The 24,307-nt window shown below is 55.4% G+C and overlaps 1 protein-coding gene across 1 annotated transcript in view; it reads right to left on the reverse strand.

The window, feature by feature from the left end:
- Positions 1-12,294: 12,294 nt before the first annotated feature.
- Positions 12,295-24,307, reverse strand: part of LOC116829250 (tripartite motif-containing protein 3-like) — a 73,458-nt gene continuing 61,445 nt past the window's right edge. The window contains exons 11-12 of the mRNA XM_075061901.1: positions 18,705-19,112; positions 12,295-12,370 (exon numbers count right to left, since the gene is read on the reverse strand). Coding sequence (XP_074918002.1) covers positions 18,960-19,112 — 153 coding nt within the window. The 3' untranslated portion in view covers positions 12,295-12,370; positions 18,705-18,959. The remainder of the gene's footprint in view (positions 12,371-18,704; positions 19,113-24,307) is intronic.

Genomic DNA, 24,307 nt, shown 5'->3' on the forward strand with positions numbered 1-24,307 from the left:
TGTGGGCAGGTGCCGCTCCATCCGCAGACGGCAGTCCGCCTGGCGTGCCAGGATTCCAGCAGGCAGCTGCGAGGCCGTGATGACTCAGTGTTACGGCCAGCACAACGGCCGATGTGCCCTCCATGGAAGAACCTGGGAGGAACATGGCCCTCCTCCCTTCTGTCAGAAAGGCCATCCATCTTGGCACTTGCACAGCCCACTCGATAATTCTGGTAGATCTTTCTCCAGGCATTCGGACGCTTGACGCTTCACTTGGCAGCTCTTCCTGTTCTCGAGTGGTCGCCCGCAGTGCTGCCTTTTGTTTGCCTGGAGTGGAGTTTTTCCCCAACATATGGACCGGTTCGACTTACCGCTCGATGAACAGGAATGATTCCGCGGTTCTGCTCTACCAGGTTTCTCCCCGGTTCGATCTCGGACGTCTTTTCAGGCCATAGAGGGGCAATTGCTTCCCCGGCTCATTGAGGGCCTTGCCCATACTTCAGGTGGGGTGCGCTCATCATTGGTTCACTCCAGCTTGGTCCAGACAGCACTTGATCGCCACGTTGCTCGGCCTGTCCATAGCCACCAATTACCTGCCACTCCCCCACGCCTCATACCGTCAGGACCACGGGCAGATCTCGCACTCCGGACCTGCGTCTCTTCCACTCTCACGGTGTTGGCTGCTGTTGCTGCTAGCAGGTAGCAGGTAGAACTCACCTGTTCAATATACCGGCTGGGTGGAGCGTTTTTCTCTAGGCTGTGAAAATACGCTTAATCTTTTACTCCTGCTTGGGTCTCGATTCCTTCATGATACACCTCTGCTACAGCAGGCGGCCTAGCGGTGTTCTTCGCTGAGGCGTCACTGGCCATCTTTACCTTTCCTCCTAGGTGCGGTTGATCGTATCTGTGTCTCACTCTCTATGGTTATCGAGGTTCTCAAGGGCTTGGAGCGGCTTACACCCTTAGGTTACGCAGCCCAACCTGGGACCTCAACATGGTTTTAACCAGCTATGCCTTCCCCCATTCGAGCGTTGCATTCTGCTCGGTTGCATACCGTCTTGGAGACAGCTTCCTCGTCGCCCATTACATCAGCAAGAGGCGCTCCAAGCTCAGGGCTCTTTACGTGTTCCACCATGACTATTTTTCCAGCGAGGTGAGTTATGTCCTCACGTGGCTTTCTTCCTACGGTTGGTGTCTGCCTTTCTGTTTTTCCCACACTCAACACGATGGGAAACAGTTAACACTGCTCTTGGACATCTGATACAGCGTCTCGCAGTTATGTTTGAAGGACAAACTTCTAACAGCCCAGCTCTCGGATCCGGGTAGCAGACGGAGGAAAGGGATACCGTTTCCTCTCAGGGTTGTCATCTTGGGTGATATGTGCACCCGACATTGTTATGATTTGCTCACTTCCCAAGCCATCACTATGCCTTCTACCAGGGCTGCAGGACTCGTCTACGCCTGCTGATCGTTGTCCTACCCACGAGATCTTCTCGCGCAGCCATCGGTCCTTGGTCCTATACTTTCGCTTTGCATTATGCTCTGGTTTAGCAGTCAAGGGTGCTGCAGCCTGGCTGCGCTTTGCATTATGCAGTATCTCACTCGACCCACTGCTACATAAGGGTTGGGAATTCTACTGGATATGAGCAAGCACTCGAGAAGAAAGCGTTATCACCTTTGTAACTGTTTGTTTTCTTCGAGATGTGTTGTTCATCTCATTCACAACCCGCCTCTTTCCCCTGTGGAGTAGCGGGCGAAGGAATGAAGGGCGGCGGGTCGGCAGGGGTATATATCCGGCACCATAGCGGGCACACTCCAGGGGCGCCCAGCGACCCACTGAGTGTTGCTAGGGTAAAAGTCGTCTCGGAACGTGCACTGCGGCGCGGCACCTACTTGAATGGTATGAGCATACATCTAGAGACACAGTACAATGGTGAAAGTAACTGTCTTTTTCACACCCACAACCATTGAGAAAGTGATTTCATTGGCCAGACCAGATCCTATCAAATGACATTTTTTTTAACCAGCATTATTGGTGCTAGTTGGGAGGGGTGTGCCGCACGCCGCAGTGCACAGTTCGTCGGAGAAAAAACTTTTACCACTAAGCAAACCACTCAGTGGAGTCAGCAAAAGCGCCCTGGAGTGGCCCTATGGGTTTTGCCGGATATATACCCCTTGCCGACCCAACCGGCCCTTCGTCCTTCTTACCGCCCGTGCGGTCGTTGCTGAAACAGTGAGTTGCAGCGCAGTATACTGACCTGCCGCTTCCCTAGCTACTCTTAGTTCCTTGTGTAATACAGTTATAATCCTTATCTGTTTTTATTAAATAGTTAGTTAATGATTACTTAGCGTGGCGGTTCGGTGTTAAGCCCCTTCCCTGCACCGGATGCCTTGAACCCATGCCGGCTCACCGGTTCTTAGGTCTTAGCTCCGTGCCTTGCCGGCCTCGAGGCGTCCCCCATTGGCTTTGGAAACCCAGGGGGAAATCACACAACGCTCCTCGTTACGTGCCTCGGGGGTCGCAGATAGGCCCCATTTCCACGGCGTTTAAGCCCGACAACATATGGAGCAGCACTTTCTTTCCCCTCACCGATTCTCACAGTCGCGGGCTACCGGTGGACAGGAAGCGGCCTCCTCGGCACCGTACCCGCTGCACGGCCGTTGCCGGCACGAAGTCGACTCGGCACCGCTCCATCTCTCTGAGGTGAGGAAAGCCCACAAGCCTCCAGTACCCGTGCCGACAGCTCCCGGCAGCCGCCGTGGTTGAGCTCCCTCGCTCCTGCTCTTCTGTGCCAACGGCACCCGACAAGCCGGGGAGAGCTCATCACAGTTTGGATCCCCGGCCCAACACCTGCAGAGACACTGAGGACGCCGGCACCCTTCATTCCAGGTCCCGCGGGCCGTCGAATCCAGGCCTGGCTGCTCCCCGGCACGCGGCCATGGTGAGCTTCCTGCTCCTGCTGCTTCCGTTGCCAACTGCCACGCAGCCCAGTGGCTCGTTTTGATTGGATCGCCAGGCACCGGCACCTGCCCCGCACCAACAACCCGTCACCGCAGAATCGGTCCCACAAGCCCGTTGTCGGTTGCCTGGCCGATCGCCCTGGCACGTGCCGTGGTTGAGGTTCCTGCTTCTGCTGCTTTCTGTGCCATCTGCACCGCAGCCAGTGAGCTCGTCTAAGATCGGATCACCCGGCACGGCTTCCTGCCGCGCACTGGCTACGCGACACCGTCAGATCCCGGGTCCCACAAGGGCCCCGTCGAATCGGATGCCTTGACTGCTCCCCGGCATGCGCTGTGTTGAGCTGCCTGCTCCTGCTGCTTTCCATGCCAACAGCACTCGCAGCCAGAGAGCTCATCTACTGATCGCCCCAGGGCACCGACTTCCTGAACGCCTCGGGCCCAACCGACAACATCGCACTGTTGATCCCAGCGGTTCCCACAAGGGCCGTCGGACCCCAATGCCTGACTGGGCCCCGGCACGCGCCGTGGTTGAGCTTCGTGCTCCTTGTGCTTTCCCCGGTCGCAATGGCCACCGCAAGCAGAGGGACCTCATCTCACTTGGATTAGGCCAGCACCATACCTACAGAGGCACCGACGACGCTCTGGCATCGTTGACCCGGTCCCACAAGGGCTGTCAGAATCACAGTGCCTGACTGCTCCCCGGTGTTGCCGCCGTGGTCGAGCTCCCACTCCTACTGCTCCGCGTGCAATCGGCACCGGCGGACAGGGAGCTTGTCTAAGCCGATCGCCTGGAACCCGACCCTGCTGACACACTGGCACGGTCAGCCCTGTCGATACTATCCCACGTGGACAGTTAGAATCCAGTTGCCTGACAGCTCCCCGGTACGCCGGTGTCGAGCTTACTGTTCCCGTCCACGCCGGAGGCATCCACACCGGCGAGGCGTTTTCATTGCCATGACAGAAGGAGATGCTGCCTGGAACCCCGCACCGCCGGTGGAGGTATAGACGGGTGATGTCTCTTGGGCAAGCCTCCGGGATGCGTCGGCGGCTCCCCTCATCGGCCACCGGTTCCGCACTCGCCGCACCCGGTAGGTGTCCCTTCACTGACCATTAAGCTCAGCACCGTTCTGGCTCCAGCACTGCTCAGGCGCTTAGGTCTGCTGTACTAGACTCCCGTCCTCGAGGTCTGGTCGACTCCGGCACGCGTTAGTAGGAGGCTCCGGATCTCGTTTCCAGGTACCGGTGCAACCTTCCCGGTACCGGTTCCAGGTGCCAAGTGGGGCAAGGGTTGTAGAGTCAGAGCTCTGACCATGATTTTTTCAGCACCTCCATGCCTTCGCCAGGTCACCGCACTGTTCTTCGCACGGCGGACCATCTCTTATGCTCAAGACGGCGATTCTGGATTGTGCCCACAACACCCTAAGGGCCATCAGACCTCCCATGGAGGTAGCGCTCAATGTGGACTCCAGTGTGCAGGAGGTCCCGAGGAACGGAACCCGGTAGTGGCTGTTCTATCGCGCTTGCCCCACCTAGAGGGGCCCTACCCAGTTTGATTCGGACCAGTCCAGGCTATTGCCAGACTCTTCTGGATGGGTTCGACTGCTTGCTTGTGCCGTCCTCCGCCCTGACTCCATGGTCATTCTAGTTGTTAAGAACAGTGATGGGATGTCCAGCAGGCGCCTAGCCCGAAATTATGGGGGGCGCGCGAGTGACCTACTCACTGCAAGGCTGTACTCTGAAGGGCCTTATAGCCCCTGCGTTGACAATCAATGAGCCCTGCTTAGTCCCTATAATCCGTACCTAACTGGGATTGCGATGGATAAATTTATGGAGCTCCCATCAGAACTTCCCCCGCCAACTAGCTTCTCCCCCTTTGAAGAAGGAAAACGGCCGCAGGCCGTCCTGCTCAGGCCTTGTTACATAAGGAGATCTCGTACCTCGGTTTGAAACTCTTTGGGTGAATCACACCAGAGGCGAAAGCTGGAAGAACCAAACAGGGTTATGGATCTCTGGGTGCATCGACATTACTGCAGGTTCCGTCAGAAGAACACTTTATTGTAGATTAGGGGTTTGGCACAGGGTACGTGCGACGAGACGTAGATAGAGAAGAGCGAGGTGGATCGGAGGGAAAGAAATCTTGAAGTGGAGGTGGGTACAGGTACGGTTGATCACTCTACTTTCGGCGTGTCATACTCAGCGCTGTCTTCAACATGGTGAGCTGGGGACACATTTCATCGTTGTCAGAGTTCTGGGGTATCTAAAGGGGACAGACGGAGGAGGAGGATACTTCCTTATTAACAGCAGGCTAGAACTGCCCAGAACCAAGAATGTCACAGCTTGATTAAGGTGGAAGTGTGGGATGGGGAACATATCTGGGGAGTCTGAAGTGGAGGGGGTGATGAAGGAAGTACTGCATGAATGGCTCCTGGGGGAGATCATGGAAAGTCGGGGTGGGTACGAGTGTGGGGGTGTGAAAGACGACGGAGGGGTCACCCGCAAGCAACCAGTAGCACCAGCGGGGACGCACCACAGACTAGCACGATAATCATGCAGGGAAATGGCCCCAAGCAAGCCGGCCCTGAGTTTGGGGGCAGCCAGTTTCATAGCTCAGTTCACAAAATACTGCGCGAGGCGGGAACTGGACGCGGGAGGATCCCCATTGGCTGGAGGCTGCAGTGAGTGACGTGCAGCAGAGCTCACACCTGACCACATTCCAAACCTGGAATGGCCAGGGGCTGTTCCAGGCGCCCACGGCCGAGAGGGGGCAGTCGGGTGCGGCTGCCCGCTGAGCGTTGTGCACGTACATGAAGCTGCAGGAAGCCTGCCATCCGCCCCAATCACCAGCAGCATGCGTGGGAAAGTTCTGACAACAGTTAATAACACATAACGAGCCCCCGCACCCCTCAATACACACAAATAAGCTAGCCATAAGCACCAGCCAGGAACATGACAGCAACTGGCCTGTGGCTTCGCCCAAGCGCCAAATAGTTCCTAATGCTGTTTCGAATCCTTAGAGCTCTCTGAATCGCTGCGACCAGCGCCGCCCCGCAACCACGTATGTGTCCCGGCCAACTTAAGCTTGGCAGCCACAGCCCAGCGTTAAGAGCCACATGCACTTTCAATGGAATCTCAGGGTTCGGAAGGGACCTCAGGATCGCGGTATCTAGTCCCAACCTTCTCTGCCTCCAAAGGCCATGGACCAACCCAACGAAAATCATCCCAGCCAGGGCTTTGTCAAAAGCCTGACCGTTAAAAACCTCTAAGGAAAGAGATTGCCACCACCTCCCCATAGGTACCCGCATTCCAGTGCGATCACCACCCTCCTAGTTGAAAAAGTTTTTCCTAATATCCAACCTAAAACCTCCACTGCAACTTCGGACCATTACTCCTTGTTCTGTCATCGGGCTTACCACTCCGAGCAACAGTCCTAGATCCACTTCCTCTTTGAACCCCCTTTCAAGGTAGCTTGGAAAGCAGCTATCTCACAATCCCCTCACTCTTCTTCTTCGTGCAGACTAACAACATCTCCAGTTCCCTCCACGCCTCTCCTCATTACAGTCAGTGTGCTTCCAGCCCCCTACTCATTTTGTGTTAATGCCCTCCGCTGGACTCTTCCTCCAATTTTCCACACTCCTCTTTTGTAGCCTGGTGGCGGCAAAACTGGACACAGTTACTCCAGATGGAGCCTCACTAATGGTGAGATAGAGGGGAATGAGTCGCGGTTCCCTCGATCTGCTGGCCAATGCCCCTACCTTATTACACCCAAAATGCTGTTAGCACTTGTTGGCAGCAAGGTCACACTGTTTGACTCATATCCAGCTTTCTGCCGATCCACTCGTATAACCCCTAGGTCACTTTTTTCTTGCCAGTAATTGCTGTCCTAGCCAGATTCAGGTACCTTCAGTCCCTGTAGCAGTTGCATTGGGATGCTTCACCATCTAAGTGCAGGACTTCTGCACTTTCCTTTTGAAAACTAGAGGTAGGAGATAAGGTCCAGAGCTGACCTAGGACAAATGGCAGATTGAGGCCAAAAAGAACTCCGTATTCTTACTTCTCCCACCAGCGTTACTGTTTCATCTGCGAACTTGCTGAGGGCGCCAATCCGCATCCCATCATCCAGATCATTATATTGGAGAGAAAGAATTAAACAGAATCTGTTGACAAATGAAACTGGGGACTTGTAACAACACTTTCCCTAGCTGCTCCAAAAGACAGCGATCCCACCCCGGAGAAAGGCTTAGTGTAAAAAACCCAACCTGGGCTTCAGACGAGCGTCAGCTTTACAACCCCCACTTCTAACAAAATGGAGAAAGGCGAGAGTTGGATAGCCAAAAACTGTAACCCCCAGAATCAGGAATTGTAGAAACTGGAGAAAGGACACAAGCGAGAAAAGAAATTTGTGGCAGCCAGAAGGTGTAAGGACAAGAAGTTTTAAAAAAAGAATATTAATAAACAATCTTAATCAGTGATATTCGGATGTATTACAAGGCAGAACTGGAGATTTGCGCGTCAATAAACAATGCAGAAAAGGAAAAAGTTGTTGAATAAATATTTTTTATCCTTACTGCGGGGAAATAACAATCCTCTCATCCTATCAAAGTGACGAGGTGGCACTTGTTTTCTCTCTACGTTAACTGGAATGGGTATGAGCAATCACTCGAAGAAGAACCCACATTTCTTCCTGGTTTTGTCATGCTGGGCCCCACGTCCCTGTGTTCGTGGGTCTCTGCCGGGTGCATTGAACATTTGTCTTGCACACAGTGAGTGTTGCTGGGGGTACGTGAATGCAGGCGGTGGGTTAGAGAATGGGGCTACGTTGTGCTAGGGCTGGTGAGTAACATGGGCGGATGGTGATCGGTGACGGGCGTGCTTAGCAGCGCCCAAGTGTCACTGGATAAACTGGGCTCCGACGGGAACCAGCCCCACGGTCAGCGCTGCCAGACCTCAGCACCCCGCCAACGACACCGGCCAGAGCCTGGCGTCCCTGGATGGACTCGAGCCTGAAGGGCCGGCAGGGAAAAGCTCACCCAGCTTATGGGGAGCACTGGCTGTGCAGCGGGTGCAGGCTGGGTTTGGCGACTGTTGTTAGAGGATCAGGTTATTACTATGTGAGGCTCTTTCACTGGGAAAAGACCTCGTAAACCCGCAAAAGGTAAAGCCCTGAGTCCAGCGGGAAGGGTGTTCGCCCACAGCCCACGGACGGGGAAGTTAGTGTGGCTAAACTAACAGGGTTTTGCCATGAGCCTAGGAACTGGGCAGATGTGGATGCCCTGGAGGGTGCAAGAGAGAATTTTGTGCCAGTAACAAACCCAGCCCTGGCCCAGACCTCCCGAGAGCCCTGGTCCTACTCCGGGGAGAGAGAGCGGGGGGAGGCGTCCTCTCTCCCCACTGTAGCCCCAGGGCACCCTCAAACCCCTCAGCCCCAGCCCCAGCCCCAGCCCAGAGCCTGCCCCCCTAGCCAGAGCCCTCACTCCCCAACCCTCTGCCCCAGCCCTGAGCTCCTCATCCCCAGCCCCACCCCAGAGCCTGCATCCCCAGCCGGAGTTCTCGCCCCCCGCCCCGCACCCCAACCCTCTGCCCCAGCCCTGAGCCCCCTCCCATCCTCTGAACCCCTCGGCCCCACCCCTGCCACACATCACCACGTACCATGGGTGGGATAACTTAGAGGGACTCTGCTGCCCACCTGTCCCTTGTTTTCAGGGCTAGCCCTGGGCCCCTTCCACTGGTGCAGCCAGTACTTGTGCTGTTCACGGGAGGAATCCATCCCTGATGTGCTGAGGGACTTGGGCTGCTCGAAAATGCCACTTCAAACAAAGCCTTGTCACCTGCGGCTTCTCCTCAGGCGGGTGCCAGCCAGTGCCACCTGGCATCTCACTGGCAGGTCCCGGGCAGGGCGGGGAGCTCCTGGCAACCATTAGGGTCAGTGTGATCTGTGCACGGAGCTGCACATCTGGGCCATGGGGCCTGGCAGCCTGCTGATGGGTGTGGGGCCCACGTGGCCTTTGCTCCATGGCCAGCCCAGCCAAGTGGCTCCTTGGGCTCTCGGAAGGGGGTGCCAAGGTCCAGGGCTGAGCCGCTCTCAGGTACGGAGGGGTCGGAAGAGGGGGTGCAGGCCAGGCCCCCCAGGTACTTTTCATGGTAACTCTGCTGCTTGCTGGGGTACGGGGGGGCAACAGGGGCCCCTGTCAGCACCACGGGGAGGCACCACAGACTAGCACGTCTGCAGGGAAATGGCCCCAAAGCAAGCGGCGAGTTTGGGGGCAGCCAGTTTCATAGCTCAGTCACAAATACTGCGAGAGGCGGGAACTGAGGCAGGGCCAGGATCCCCATTGGCTGAGGCTGCAGTGAGTGACGTGCAGCAGAGCTCACACCTGACCACATCCAAACCTGGATGGCCAGAGGCTGTCCAGGCGCCCACGGCCAGCAGGGGGCAGTCGTGCGGCTGCCGCTGAGCTTGTGACGTACATGAAGCTGCAGGACCTGCCACCGCCAATCACAGCAGCATCGTGGGAAAGTCTGACAACAGTTAATAACATAACGAGCCCCCGCACCCCCAATACACAAAATAGCAGCCATAAGCACCAGCCAGAAATACAGCAACTGGCCTGCACGCCCAAGCGCAAATGTTCCTAATGCTGTTTTCGAATCTTGAGCTCTCTGAATCGCTGGCCCAGCGCCGCCGCTAACCACGTGTGTCGGCAATAAGCTGGAGCCACAGCCAGGTAAGAGCCACATGCACTCATGGAATCTCAGGGTTGGAAGGGACCTCAGGAGGTATCTAGTCCCAACCCCCTGCTCAAAGCAGGACCAACCCCAACTAAATCATCCCAGCCAGGGCTTTGTCAAGCCTGACCTTAAAAACCTCTAAGGAAAGAGATTCCACCACCTCCATAGGTAACCCATTCCAGTGCTTCACCACCCTCCTAGTGAAAAAGTTTTTCCTAATATCCAACCTAAACCTCCACTGCAACTTGAGACCATTACTCCTTGTTCACTTCGGACCATTACTCCTTGTTCTGTCATCGGGCTTACCACTCCGAGCAACAGTCCTAGATCCACTTCCTCTTTGAACCCCCTTTCAAGGTAGCTTGGAAAGCAGCTATCTCACAATCCCCTCACTCTTCTTCTTCGTGCAGACTAACAACATCTCCAGTTCCCTCCACGCCTCTCCTCATTACAGTCAGTGTGCTTCCAGCCCCCTACTCATTTTGTGTTAATGCCCTCCGCTGGACTCTTCCTCCAATTTTCCACACTCCTCTTTTGTAGCCTGGTGGCGGCAAAACTGGACACAGTTACTCCAGATGGAGCCTCACTAATGGTGAGATAGAGGGGAATGAGATCGCGTCCCTCGATCTGCTGGCAATGCCCCTACTTATACAGCCCAAAATGCTGTTAGCCTTGTTGGCAGCAAGGTCACACTGTTGACTCATATCCAGCTTCTCGTCCACTGTAACCCCTAGGTCTTTTTCTGCAGAATTGCTTCCTAGCCATTCGGTCCCTAGTCTGTAGCAGTGCATGGGATTCTTCCATCCTAAGTGCAGGACTCTGCACTTGTCCTTGTTGAACTAGAAGGTAGGGATAGGGTCCAGAGTGACCTAGACAAATTGGCAGATTGGGCCAAAAGAACTCGTATCTACTTCTCCCACCAGCTTACTGTCATCTGCGAACTTGCTGAGGGCGCAATCCATCCCATCATCCAGATCATTAATTGGGAGAAAGAATTAAACAGAAATCTGTGACAAGAAACTGGGGACTGTAACAACACTTCCCTAGCTGCTCCAAAAGACAGCATCCCACCCCCGGAGAAAGGCTGTAGTGGTTAAAACCAACCTGGCTTAGACGAGACGTCAGCTACAAACCCCACTTCTAACAAATGGAAGAAAGGGAGAGTTGATAGCAAAAACTGTAACCCCCAGGAATCAGGAATTGTAGAAAACTGAGAAGGGACACAAGGAGAAATTTGTGGCCAGCAGAATTAAGGACAAGAAGTTTTAAAAAGAATATTAAGAAAACAAATCTTATCAGTGATATTGGTGTATTACAAGGCAGAACTGAGAGATTTGGTCAATAACAATGCAGAAAAGGAAAAAGTGTTGAATAAATATTTTTATCCTGTACTGGGGGAAATAACATCCTCTCATCCTATCAAATGACGAGGTTGGCACTTGTTCCATTCCACTAGTATCGCTGGAGGATGTTAAACAGCAGCTACTAACATTCGATGTTTATAAATCAGCACATCCAGATAGCTCGCATCCAAGGGTTTGAAAAGAGATTGCGGAGGAGCTCGCTGGACTGTTAATGTTGGTTTTCAGTAAGTCTGAGGTTGTTCCAGCAGACTGGATGACAGCTAATATTGTGCCAATATTTCTAAAGGGCCAATGGGCTGGCCTGGAGCAGCCTGTCAGTCTGACATCAATCCTGGGCAAAGTAGTGAAATGGCCAACATGGGACATGATTACTAAAGCGTTAGCGGAGGTGATGGAATTAATGCCACTCCACAAGGGTTTATGGCTATAGACCTTGCAACACTGACATGACTTGTTTGAGGCGATGACCAGTTTGGCTGCTGTAACAGACAGGCGGCTGAAAGGCATTTGCTTTGGTACCACATGACATTCTGATCAAAAACCGAGAATGACACAAAATCCTCACAGCACCTGTGCAATGGATTCAAAACTGGCTCCCTGGCTGGTCCTGAAATGTCATCATAACCGGGGATTCCATGTTGAGTGGATGTGTTTCCAGCAGCTCGGTTCTCAGGCCTAGCTAGGGAGCCCACTCGGCCCCTATAAACTGGGTTGGGCTGGCCCCTTGGTACTGGGACAAACCTGGAGGTGGGTTTCTCTGGTTTCAGATGGAAGTACGCCAGGCTGCCCCCGCATGCCACCACCATGCCAACAAGTTGGCTGCCCCATGCCCACTGGTCCAGGCATGGCCAGTGTTCCTTACACACGTGAGAGGCGCTTTCCTCCCAGCTGGGTGCTGTTGCAGCACACGGTATAAGGGATGCACAAAGCCCAGCTAGGAATGAGCCATCCACGGGCAGTGCCAGCGACCTTTCACAGCAGCTTGGAGCCAGCTGCCGGGGCTGGGTACTGCTGAAGGTCCATGCTGGTTGGACACCCCCAGGCAGTTCCGGCTGTTGCCACCTTCCCCTGGCCCTTTACCCTCCAGGCCGACAGTGCCCTGCTGCAGGAGGGTGGGAAAGGGAACCCAGATCCATTCACCAGCTCAGGCCTTGGGGATCACAGCAAGGGCCTGTTTGTTCTGCACCCGGCCGGTTCCCTGGGCTGCTTCCTGCCTTTGCCTGGCTGCCGACGTCGGTCGCAGAGCCGCACTCACCCGTCTCCTCCCCCCTGCGCTGCCAGCTCAGGGCTCCACTCAGTTCGCTGCGATGGGTGGACGTTCTCAGGGGCTTTGACCTGTCCTGGAGAGGGAACCAAGCCCTCAATGAACCCTTCCCAGCTGAAACGGCCGCACAGGCCAAGGCCAAGCCACGCGCCAGCGCCCACCAATGGCACAGGATAGATTTTCTGCCGCCTGGAGCAAAGTAGGCACAGACCTGGCTGCACTGGCTGGGAAAATGATCCCATCTGCCTCGACTGCGTGTCCCTGGGCTGAGGCCGCTAGACAACAGGGGGTCACACCAGCACGTCTGGGCTGTACATGGGCCCCATGACCTAGTGCAGCCCGGCTGAGGTTTGCACACGGCCTGGTGAAGGATCGTCTTGCTGAGCTGTGCAGGCTGCCATGGCGCGGGGGAGACACCTGCAGACACCTGGGTTAAGAGCAGACTGAGCCCCAGGATCCTGTAGCGCCCAGCATGGCTGTTGGGGATTCGAAGCCAGCAGCGGCTCTGGAGTCCCACATGGGCCATGCACGTTGCTGGGGGAACTTGGGTTGCAACCCACAGACTGGTCACATGCAGTCACAGGTGGGGTCATAGGAGGGTGTCACCCAGAGGAACAGGCGACATGGTGGCCAGAGCCCGAAAGGCGGGCGAGCAGGGGCCCCAAGTCAGCTGCTGGGCCTGAATTGGTCTCAGGCAGGCACCAGCCCCCGAGCACCGGGGCACAGCAGGGCCACAGTGTAACCAAGCGCATAGGAGCTCGCCCGGCCTGCGGATCCAGCGCTCAGCCGCTCCGGCCTCCCTCATGACACTGCCTGGCTAAGCACCGGGCTCAGCGCAGCCTCGGCGTAGCCCCAGGCAGCCAGCGGACGATGGGAGCCCTGAGGCTTTGCTGGGGGAGCCAGGCCAAGCTCCCAGTGCTGATGCCTTGGGGGTGCGCAGAAGCACTAGCCGTGGAGACGTTCCCATCCCCACGCTCACCCCAAGGCCACGCGGGGAAGGGGGACAGGACTTGCTAGGAAGGTTTTTGGTTTTTGCTGATTTACACCCAGGCCCCCAGGCGTGGAGACCCATCAGCTGGGCCCCGTCCGTGCCAACCTGGCCCGGGTCACCTCAGCCCCTTGCGGTCAGCGGAGGGCTGGGGGTGGGGTGCTCCCCTGCCTGGGGTGCAGCCTGTGAGGGCACCATGCAGCTTGGCCCTAAAGCTGCCCCCCCGCAGGCTCTGAGAGCCCAACCCCCTGCCCCAGCAAGAGGCGCTCAGCCTGCCTGGACACCCGCATGTCCAGCTGGGTGCTAGCCCAGCCAGTGACGTCCACAGCCGTGTTACGCAGCCCCTACCCTTGGCATGGGCGCCTGGGGGCGCGAAAGGGGCACTTTTCCCCAGGTGCCCCTAGCCAAGCAGCGCTGTGACCCAGCGAGTCAGGCCCCCACGGCCTCGCTGTTGTCTGCCCCGCCCGGACAAGACCCGAGCTGCTGGGTGGGGCTGAGCGAGGGCCGAGCAGGGGGGTTGAGCCTGGGGGCCTGCTCATTTCCCAGATGCCCACTGCTACCCATGTGGCTCGTCAGCAGTACCAGAGCCCAGCTGCAGCAGGGGGCTGCGGACCAGGGGACCCCCAGGGATCCCTAGGGCAGGAAAGCCCTGTGAGGACAGCACAGGCAGCGAGGGGCTGAGCTGTATCCCCCCCACCAGGCCCTGCCAGTCACTTCCTGCAGTGCCCACAGTGCTCTGCCCCCCACCCCTCTGGTGCCCCAACGCGGAGTGGGGAGTGGGCACAGCTTGGTGTGTGGCTGAGGGGCGGGAAGGGTCAGGCATGGCCAGGGGAGGGCAGGGCTGGGAGGGCCAGGCCAGGCCAGGCCAGGGCTGGGTGGGGGCCAGGATCTGGTCTGCAGAGGGGCAGCCAGCACCCATCACTGGCTCCCTCCGGGCCAGGGGACAGGCAGTACCAAGGGGGGACGGGCAGGGACAGCAGGGCAGGAGACTGCCCCCGACACACCCCATATCCCCACAGCTGGGTCAGTCTGCGTTACAGCACCCACAGACCCACCCTCTCACCCAGCGCTAGCAGAGCAACCCCCACACACACTCACTGCCCTAGGGCCACATGGCAGAGGCCCCCGGCTGCCCCTCAGCGAGGCTCCCCATGTGAGCCCAGCGTAGGCACTGCCCCAACCTTGTGGGCATCGGCACCCCAGGGCCCCCCGCCCCCGCAGCGCTGCACCCCCTCAGGGCAGCCCAGCACCCCGCTGGCAGGAGCAGGGGGTGGGCCTGTCCTCCCCCCGCAGGGACAGGGCCCAGGGGCCTTTCAGAATACTTTATTTTGTACATATGGTTCGTTAGCGTACGGCAGCCCTGCCCCCGCTTGCACCCCAGAGGTGGGAGGGGCTGAAAGCTGGGGGGCTGCAATTGGTGGCTCCTGGGCTGTGAGCCAGGCTGGGAGGGGCCGCATTGCCCCGGCAGAGGGGAAGAGCTGGCTCCTAGGGGGCTCACAGCCTGTGGCCATAGCTGTGGGGCTCCCTGGGCAGGGGGTGCAGGCAGGGTTGGGGGATTAGCCCCCACCACGGGGGGGGGGGGAACTGGGTTGGGGGACGTGTTAGACCAGGCAGGCCTGGGGCACGAGTCCCTGGAGTAACACGGAGTGAGAAGCGCCCCCAGCCAGGGCCTAGCAGAGACCAGGGCAACCCCCACACTACCCAGCCCCACGCCAGGTCCCACGACACCTCACTGCCCCCAGCGCTGGGCTCGGCCACCCCGTCCCCTGAAACCAGCCACAGAAATAAAGTGCAGATCAGGGAGACACTGGGGGGATGGGGTGCTGGAGGGCAGACCAAGGGCGGGCAGCTGGGGGGTCGCTGGTGGGTGCAAAGCTGGGAGACACTGGACAGGTGGGGGTGCTGGGGAGCACATGTGGCAGCAGGATGGCATTGTAGGGGCAGGTGTTGCTAGCAGATGCCGGAGGCTGGACAGACATTGCTGGTGGGTACAGAAGGTGGGCATTGCTGGGCAGCACTGGAAGCAATGGGTAGGGGGTGGGTGTTGCTGGGCTGTACAAGAGAGGCAGGGGTTGCTGGGTTGTACAGGGGGCTGGGTGTTGCTGGGGGACACAGAGGTGGGTGTTGCTGGGCTGTACATGAGGGGCGGGTGTTGCTGGGGGACACAGGTGGGTGTTGCTGGGTTGTACAGGGGGGCAGGTGTTGCTGGGTGGCTCAGAGGCGGGTGTTGCTGGGTTGTACAGGGGGCTGGATGTTGCTGGGGGACACAAGTGGGTGTTGCTGGGTTGTACAGGGGGGCAGGTGTTGCTGGGTGGCTCAGAGGCAGGTGTTGCTGGGTTGTACAGGGGGGTGGGTGTTGCTGGGGTGTACTGGGGACGGGTGGTGCTGAGGGACTCAGAGGTGGGTGTTGCTGGGTTATACAGGGGGGCGGATGGTGCTGACGGACTCAGAGGCGGGTGTTGCTGAGGTATACAGGGGGGCGGGGGTGCTGAGGGACTCAGAGGTGGGCGTTGCTGGGTTGTACAGGGGGAGGGTGTTGCTGGGGGACTCAGAGGCAGGTGTTGCTGGGTTGTACAGGGGGGCGGGTGTTGCTGGGGGACTCAGAGGCGGGTGTTACTGGGTTGTACGGGGGGGCGGGTGTTGCTGGATGGCTCAGAGGCGGGTGTTGGGGGTATACACTGGGGGTATGGGAGTGGTGCTGGGGTCAGAAGTGGCGAGTTGCTGGGTTGTACAGGGGGAGGGTGTGCTTGGGGGACTCAGAGGTGGGCGTTCTGGGTTGCACGAGGGGGTGCGCGTTGCTGGGTTTTGTACAGGGGCGAGTCATTGCATGTGGAGGCCAAGTGGGTTGATGGGTTGGACAGGGGGGGGTGTTGATGGGTGACATCAGAGGCGGTGTGTATGCTGGGTGTACAGGGCTGGTTTGCTTGGGGCACCGAGGTGGGTTTTGGGGCTGTACAGTGAGGGGGCGGGTGTTGCGGGTTGTACAAGGGGGGCAGGTGTTGCTGGGGGTGGTACTGGGGGTGGGGTGGTGCTGGGACTCAGCAGGTGGTGTTGCTGGTTATAGGGGGGCGGGTGGTGCTTGAGGGGACTCAGGGTGGGTGTTGCTGGTATAGGGGGGCGGGTGGTGTGAGGAACTCAGAGGTGGTGGTTGTTGATTGGATTACTAGGGTGGGCGGGTTGGTGCTGAGGGACTCAGAGGTGGGCGTTGCTGGGTTGTACAGGGGGAGGGTGTTGCTGGGGACTCAGAGGCGGTGTGTTACTGGGTTGTACAGGGGGCGTGGTGTTGCTGGGGGCTCGAGGGCGGGTTGCATGGGTTGTACAGGGGGCGGGTGTTGCTGGGTGAGCTCAGAAGGTGGGTGTTGCGGGTTAGTACGGAAGGCGGCGTGTTGCTGGAGGATTACAGGGGGGTGAGGGGGTGTGCTGGGGGACTCAGAGTGGAATGTGGTGTAGCGGAGTTTGCGAGCGTTAGCTAGGGGGACGAGAGTGGTCTGGGCTCGGCTGGCCGCGTTGCTGGTGCGGGGCCGGTATCTGCTGGAGGCTCAGAGGCGGGTGTTTGTGGTGTACAGGGCGGCGGGTGTGTGCGGAGGCTCAGAGGCGGGTGTTGACATGGGGTGTGCAGGGGGCGAGTGTGTGACCTGGGGGGCTCAGAGGCGTCGCCGTGTGCTGGGTTGTCCATGAGGCGCCAGAATGTGCTGGGGGCACGAGTTGAATGGTGGCTGAGATTTGTACAGGGTGCCACGGACGGCTGGCTCAGGCGGCGGGTGTTTGCTGGGAGGCTTCAGAGGCGGGGTTGCTGGGTGTAGGCAGGGTGGCAGGTGTTTGTGGAGGCTTCAGAGGCGGGTGTTGCTGGGTTGTACGGAGGGTGGGGTTGTGGGGGACTCAGAGGCGGGTGGTTGCTGGGAGGGTCAGGGTGGTTTGCTGCGATTTGTAATGGGCGGGTGTTGTGTTGTACAGGGGGGTGGTGTTGCTGGGGAGGTCAGAGGCGGGTGTTGATGGGTTGTACGGGGGGGTCGGGTTGTTGAATGGGTTTTGACTCAGAGGCGGGGTTGTTGCTCGGGGTTGTAAGGGGGCGGGTGTTAGACTTTGGGAAGGCTCCAGGAGTGCGGGTGTTGTGGGGGCTCAGGGCGGGTGTTGCGGGGTTGTCAGGGGCAGGTGGTTGCTTGGGAGGTCATGAGGCGGAGTGTTGCTGGGTAGCGAGCCTGTTATTAATATTTTAGATTTTGTTGAAAGCGTGTGTACCTATAGCATAGTTGCGGAGGCGAGGCTTCTAGTGGCGGGTGGTGGTGATGGGTTAGGCTCAGAGCGTGGGTGTTGTCTGGTGCTTGTTCAGCCGGGCGGCAGGATCGTCTGCATTGAGTGCTCTCAGAGAGACGAGGTGTGCTGGAGTAGTAAACACTTAATGAACTCTAACTGGGGCAGTGGTGTGTGTCGCCTGAGGGACTCATGAGGCGGGCTTGCTTGTCTGGGTCTAGTAACCCAGGCACGCGGGGTTGCTGCGAAGGCTCAGGGTCGCTGGGCATGATTGCTGGCTCATGCCTACATTGGGAAGCGGGGTGTTTGCTGGGCGTTGTTCACGACGGGGGTGCGGGATGCCTGGTGAGGCCCCTAGAGAGCCGCGGTCTTGTGGGTTGTTATAAGCGGAAGGTCGCGTGTGTTGTATGCGAAGTGACTCCGAGAGCACCGGCTCACTGCTTGGTGGTGTCCTGTACGGCGAGGGAAGGGTGTTGAATGGACCGTGACCTACAGAGGCGGGTGTTAGCTCTGGGTCCAAGTACTAGCTGATGGGTGCGCGGCCGGTAGTTGCCATGGGTGGTCAGACCGAGTGCGGCTAGTTACTGGTTCGTACGGGCCGGTAGAAGGTGCATTTGCTGGCCGGCGCTCACAGATGGAGAGGTGAGTGGTGCTGGGGGACTCCAGACGGTGCGGTGACTACTGGGGTATGTGCTACTGTGGGCAAGAGTTGCTGGGAGACTCCTATAGAGGTGAGGTCATTTGCTGGGTGTAAAGGGCCGGTTTGCTGGAGGCTCACGAGGCGGGATGTTGCTGAGGGATCGAGGGGTGTTGCTGGGTGTCCACTAGGGGGGGTGAGGTGTTGCTGGGGGCTTGATACAGGCGGGTGTTGCTGGGTTGTACAGGGGGGGTGGGTGTTGCTGGGGTGTACAAGGGGCGGGTGTTTCTGGGAGGCTCAGAGGCGGGTGTTGCTGGGTTGTACAGGGGGGTGGGTGTTGCTGGGGGACTCAGAGGCGGGTGTCGCTGGGTTGTACAGGGGTGGTGATGGGCAGGATATGCTGCACCTCAGGGAGAAGGATCAAGGCCCCCAGCCCCCGCAGCCCCATTGACCCTCTGGCCCACACGGCTGGGAAGAGGAGTGGGCCCCCAGCAAAAGGGCCCAGGCAGTGGGGAAGCGCGGACAGCCACTAACATTCACTGTAACCAGGGGGACCCAGTGGGCTGCCCCTCTCCATGGGTCGGTCTCCCTGCTCTGGGGCCCGGGCTGGCAGGTCCCCCCACCTGCCAGTCCCTTGCACTGTAGCATGGTGGGCCCAGGGCTCCTGCAGCCCCCCACCTCTGGTGGGCTGGGCGCTCAGCACCAGCCTGCAGGTGGGGAAAGTGGCCCCTCGGTCTCTAGTCCAGGCAGCGGGGCAGGCGCAGGCCGGGCCTGCCCAGGGTCCCTCAGCTACTGCAGGTAGCGATAGGCCTTGAAACAGTGATTGCCCGAGTCAGCCACCACCACGTGTCCGTCCGAGGTGAGTGCCAGGCCCTGCGGCCCATATAGTGGGTCGGCCAGCGTGTTGATGTAGGACAGGAAGGAGCCTGAGCTGTCGAAGACCTGCCAAGAGAGGGGACTGTGACAAATCTGAGGAACTGTCCCAGACAGGTGATTTTGGAACAAACTGATGCATTTAAACAGCAATAAGTCACCAGGACCAGAAGGGATTCACTCAAGAGTTCTGAAGGAACTCAAATGTGAAATTGCAGAACTACTAACTGTAGTCTTTAGCCCAGGAATCGGCAACCTTTGGCACGCAGCCCGTCAGGGAAATCCTCTTGTTTACCTGCAGCGTCAGCAGATCACTGCTCCCACTGGCCACGGTTCGCTGCTCTGGGCCAATGGGGGCTGCACGAAGCAGCACAGGCTGAGGGATGTGCTGGCCACCGCTTCCCACAGCCCCCATTGGCCTGGGGCGGCGAACTGCGGCCCGTGGGAGCTGCGACTGGCCGAACCTGCGGACGCTGCAGGTAAACAAACCAGCCCGGCCCACCAGCGGATTTCCCTGACGGGCCGCGTGCCAAAGGTTCCAGTCCTTGCTGTAACCTATCGTTTAGATCAGCTTCTGTACCAGTTGAATGGCGGATAGCTAATGTGATGCCAACTTTTAAAAAGGGCTCCAGAGGTGACCCCAACAATTACAGGCCAGTAAGCCTGACTTCAGTACCGGGCAAACTGGTTGAAACTATAGTAAAGAACAGAATTGCCAGACACAGAGATGACATAATTTCTTGGGAAGAGTGAACATGGTTTTTGTAAAGGGAAATCATGCCTCACCAATCTACTAGAATCCTCTGAGGGGATCAACAAGCATGTGGACAAGGGGGATTCAGTGTACTTAGATTTTCAGAAAGCCTTTGACAAGGCCCCTCACCACAGGCTCTTAAGCAAAATAAGCTCTCATGGGATAGGAGGGAAGGTCCTCTCATGGATTGGTAACTGGTTAAAAGACAGGGAACAAAGGGTAGGAATAAATGGTCAGAATGGAGAGAGGTAATAGTGGTGTTCCCCAGCGGTCTGTACTGGAACCAGTCCTATTCAACGTATTCATAGATGATGTGGAAAAAGGGTAAACCGTACATAAGAACATAAGAGCGGCCGTACCGGGTCAGACCAAAGGGTCCACCTCTAGCTCCAAGTAATCTGGCAGTCTACTCATCCCATCTAGCCAGCTATCTGTTCTACGCAGTGGCCATGCCATGGTACCCAGAGGGAGTGACCTAACAGGCAGATATAACACGGCTGAGTCTCTCTTCTAGCATCCCTTGCACTCATCCTCTGTGAGCAAACAGTGGCTAGGACACCTAAATGTGCCTTACCATAGCGTCTGGTATTATAGCCCATTTATGGACTTAAGCTATCCGGATCGAATTTAATCCAGTTCTCTCTTAAGCAGTCCTAGTGTAAAGGTCCTAGGCCTTCACACAACCTCCTCAGGTCTGTAAGGAGTTCCACAAAGTTGACTGTGCGCGTTTCGAAGAAGAATCTTCCTTTTATTTGTTTTAAAAACTGCTGCCTATTAATTTCATTTGTGACCCTGTTCTTTATGTATTATTGGAATAAGTAAAACTTCTTTCCTTAATTCACTTTCTCTCACTATCCACTCCATCGAATTTATAGACCCATTCTATCATATCCCTTCTCTCATTAGTCTCCTTCATTTTTCCAAGCTGAGAGGCCTAGCCTCTTTATTCTTTCCTCAATATGGTGACCTCTGCCTTCGCAACCCCTAATGCTTTTAGTTGCCCTTTTCTGAACCTTTTGCTGAGTGCTAAGAAGATCTTTTTCAGGTTGAGGAGACCAGCATGCTGTACACAGTAGCTCGAGATGTGGTGCAGGTCACGCATGGATTTATTATTCAGGCATAATATAGTTCTAGCCAGTCTATTTCTATCTCCACCTTTATGTTCCTACCTCGTATTTTTTATTTAGATGATAGTCCTAACACTGCCTTATGCTTAGTACGCAACTTACCCTGCATGGACATCTTCAGATGAGGACTATCCTCCGATGAGCGCGGCCAAAGGATCTTTTTGACACTATCGTATGTAGCTATAAGGCATCATTACGCACACCCTCATATTATGTATGTGCATAGTATTAGGGATTAAGATTGATGTGGTTTAATCGCAATGTGCATTATCACTCCTACATTTATCACATTAGTGTTCATTTGTCCAATTTTGTGAGTTGCCCCAAAGTCAACTTAGTTTTTGCCGATCTTTTTGGAAGTTCTTCACAATCTGCTTTGGTCTATTACTATCTTGAAGTAGTTTAGATATCACTCGCAAAGCTATTTGCCACTTATACTGTGATGTCCCCTTTCTCCGGATCATTTGGAGAAATAGTTGTCGATTAGTGATTTGGTCCGGGTACTGACCTTGGGGTAACACCACTCAGTTACCGTCTCCTTTTCCTGACGATGTGATGTTTTTCACATTAATTCCTCACCTCTTTGTTCCCTGTTGCTTTTTAACACCAGTCCTCAGTGATCATGAAAGAGCACTTATCATTCGGTATCCGACATGACAGCTTAATTCGGGTAAGAGCCTTTGGTATGTGAGGGATCTGTCAATGTGCCTTTCTGGAAAAATCCTAAGTAGCACTATGGTCCACTGGCGGAATGTCCCCGTTCCTCCGACTGATTTGTTGACCCACTTCAACAGAACTCTTAAAGATCATTATAACACCAATTATTCTTGATATCACAGAAACAATGTTGACTATTGTAGCAACGTTTAGGTTTTCTACTATTGTTATACTTGGCGACAATTATTATTACTTAACATAATGTTTACGACTTAATTTGACCCAGCATACCCGGTTTAGACTGTCCAGTCTTGGAAGTTGCATTAGGATCACCTCTAATGCCCTGTGTTTTAGAATTCTGCTTTGCGTTAATTAGCTTAAACTCCAGTCAGTTAGGGTCTCTCGTAGAGAATTTCAAGCACTAAGGTTACGTTACAAACCTTAGATTAATAGTTTCCACAAACTCACATTTAAGTCTTCAGAACTCTGTGGGTGAATGCCATCTGGTCCTGATGACTTGTTATGTTGAGTTTATCAATTAATCCAAAAACCTCCTCTAGTGGACACATTCAAATCTTGTGACATGTTCCATCAATTTGTATCTACAAAAGGCTGGCTCAGGTTTGGGATCTCTATCTACGTTTCTAATGATCGAATCTCCCATTACTAATACCTGCCTTTTCCTAGCAACTGGAGTTCCCTCCCCCGGAGAGGTAACCTCAGTGCGAGAGGCAACCCCAGCATCATCTGGAAGGAGGGTCCCAACTATGGGAAGGTTTCCCTCTGCTCCCATTGACTGCTCTGCTTCCCTGGGCCTTTCATCCTCCTCAACAAAGCAGGGGCTGTCTAAGCGGAGGTGGGACAATTCTATAGTGTCCCAGAAAGCCTCATCAACATACCTCTCTGCCTCCCTTAGCTCCTCCAGTTCCACCACCCTGGCCTCCAAAGTCCGTACGTGGTCTCTGAGGGCCAGGAGCTCCTTGCACCAACTGCACACATACATCACCCTCCCACGAGGCAGGTTATCATACATGCTACACTCAGCACAATAAACTGGATAGCCCCCACTCTGCTGCTGGGCTTCTGCCTGCATTGTCTCCTAGTTAACGAAAGGGTGGTTTAAAGAAAGGGGTTTTGGAAAATGATTTGGATTTTAGGTTTTAAGGGGACTACAGGGGAACAGGTAGGACTGACAAGGGACCCCCACTCCCTTCCCACTCCCCTTCCCAACTCCCTTGCAAAACTCCCTGTTAGCAGCCCCTGGTCGCAAGCTCCCTGGTCGCTTGTGCATGGCTTTATAAACCCCTGGCCTGAGTTAATGCCCTGCCTACTGATTAAGGCTCAGTAGGGCTGTCAATTAATCACAGTTAAATCACACGATTAACTAAAAAGAATTAATTGCAATTAAAAAAATTAATCGTGCTTAATCGCAGCTTTAAGCACATTGTTAAACAACAGAATAGCAATTGAAATTTATTAAATATTTTTGGATGTTTTTCTACATTTTGAAATATATTGATTTCAATTACAACACAGCATACACAGTGTACAGTGCTCACTTGATATTACAAATATTTGCACTGCGAATACAATAAAAGAAATAATATTTTTCAATTCATCTCATACAAGTACTGTAGTGCATTCTCTTTAGGGATGGTGTCCCTTGCCTCTGTCTGCCAGAAGCTGGGAATGGGCGACGGGATGGATCACTTGATGATTCCCTGCTCTGTCCATTCCCTTTGGGGCACCTGGCATTGGCCACTGTCGGCAGACAGGATACTGGGCTAGATGGATCTTTGGTCTGATCCAGTGTGGCCGCTCTTATGTTATCATGAAAGTGCAATCTACAAATGTAGCTTTTTTTTGTTACGTAACTGCAAAACAAAACAAGGTAAAACTTTAGAGCCTACAAATCCACTTAGGCCAACTTCTTGTTCAGCCAATCACTAAGACAAACAAGTGTGTTCACTTTTGTGAGAGATAATTCTGCCGACTTCTTGTTTACAATGTCACCTGAAAGTGAGAACAGGGGTTCACATGGGACTTTTGTAGCCAGCATTGCGAGGCATTTACGTGCTAGATATATTAAACATTTGTATGCTAGATATGCACCTCTACTCTGGTATAAGGTGACTTGATATAACACGAATTCGAATATAACGTGGTAAAGCAGTGCTCTGGAGGGGCGGGGCTGCGCACTCCGGCGGATCAAAGCAAGTTTGATATAACGCGGTTTCACCTATAATGCCGTAAGATCTTTTGGCTCCCGACGGCAGCGTTACATCGGGATAGAGGGGTATTAAACATTTCGGCCACCATTCCAGAGGATATGTTTCCATGCTGATGATGCTCATTAAAAAAAATAATTCATTAATTAAATTTGTGACTGAACTCCTTGGGGAAGAATTGTATGTCTCCTGCTCTGTTTTACCTAGATTCTGCTGGGATGATTTAGTTGGGGGTTGGTCCTGCTTTGAGCAGGGGGTTGGACTAGATACCTCCTGAAGTCCCTTCCAACTCTGATACTCTATGATTCTATATTTCATGTTATAGCAGTCTCCGATAATGACCCAGTACATAAAATCCTAGAAGATTAGGGTCGGACGAGACATCTCAAGGTCATCTAGTCCAACCCCCTGCTCAAGGCAGGACCAATCCCCAACTAAATCATCCCAGCCAGGGCTTTGTCAAGACTGACCTTAAAAACCTCTAAGGAAGGAGATTCC

The sequence above is a fragment of the Chelonoidis abingdonii genome, chromosome 1 (assembly GCF_003597395.2).
Source record: "Chelonoidis abingdonii isolate Lonesome George chromosome 1, CheloAbing_2.0, whole genome shotgun sequence".
NCBI classification, from domain to species: domain Eukaryota; kingdom Metazoa; phylum Chordata; order Testudines; family Testudinidae; genus Chelonoidis; species Chelonoidis abingdonii.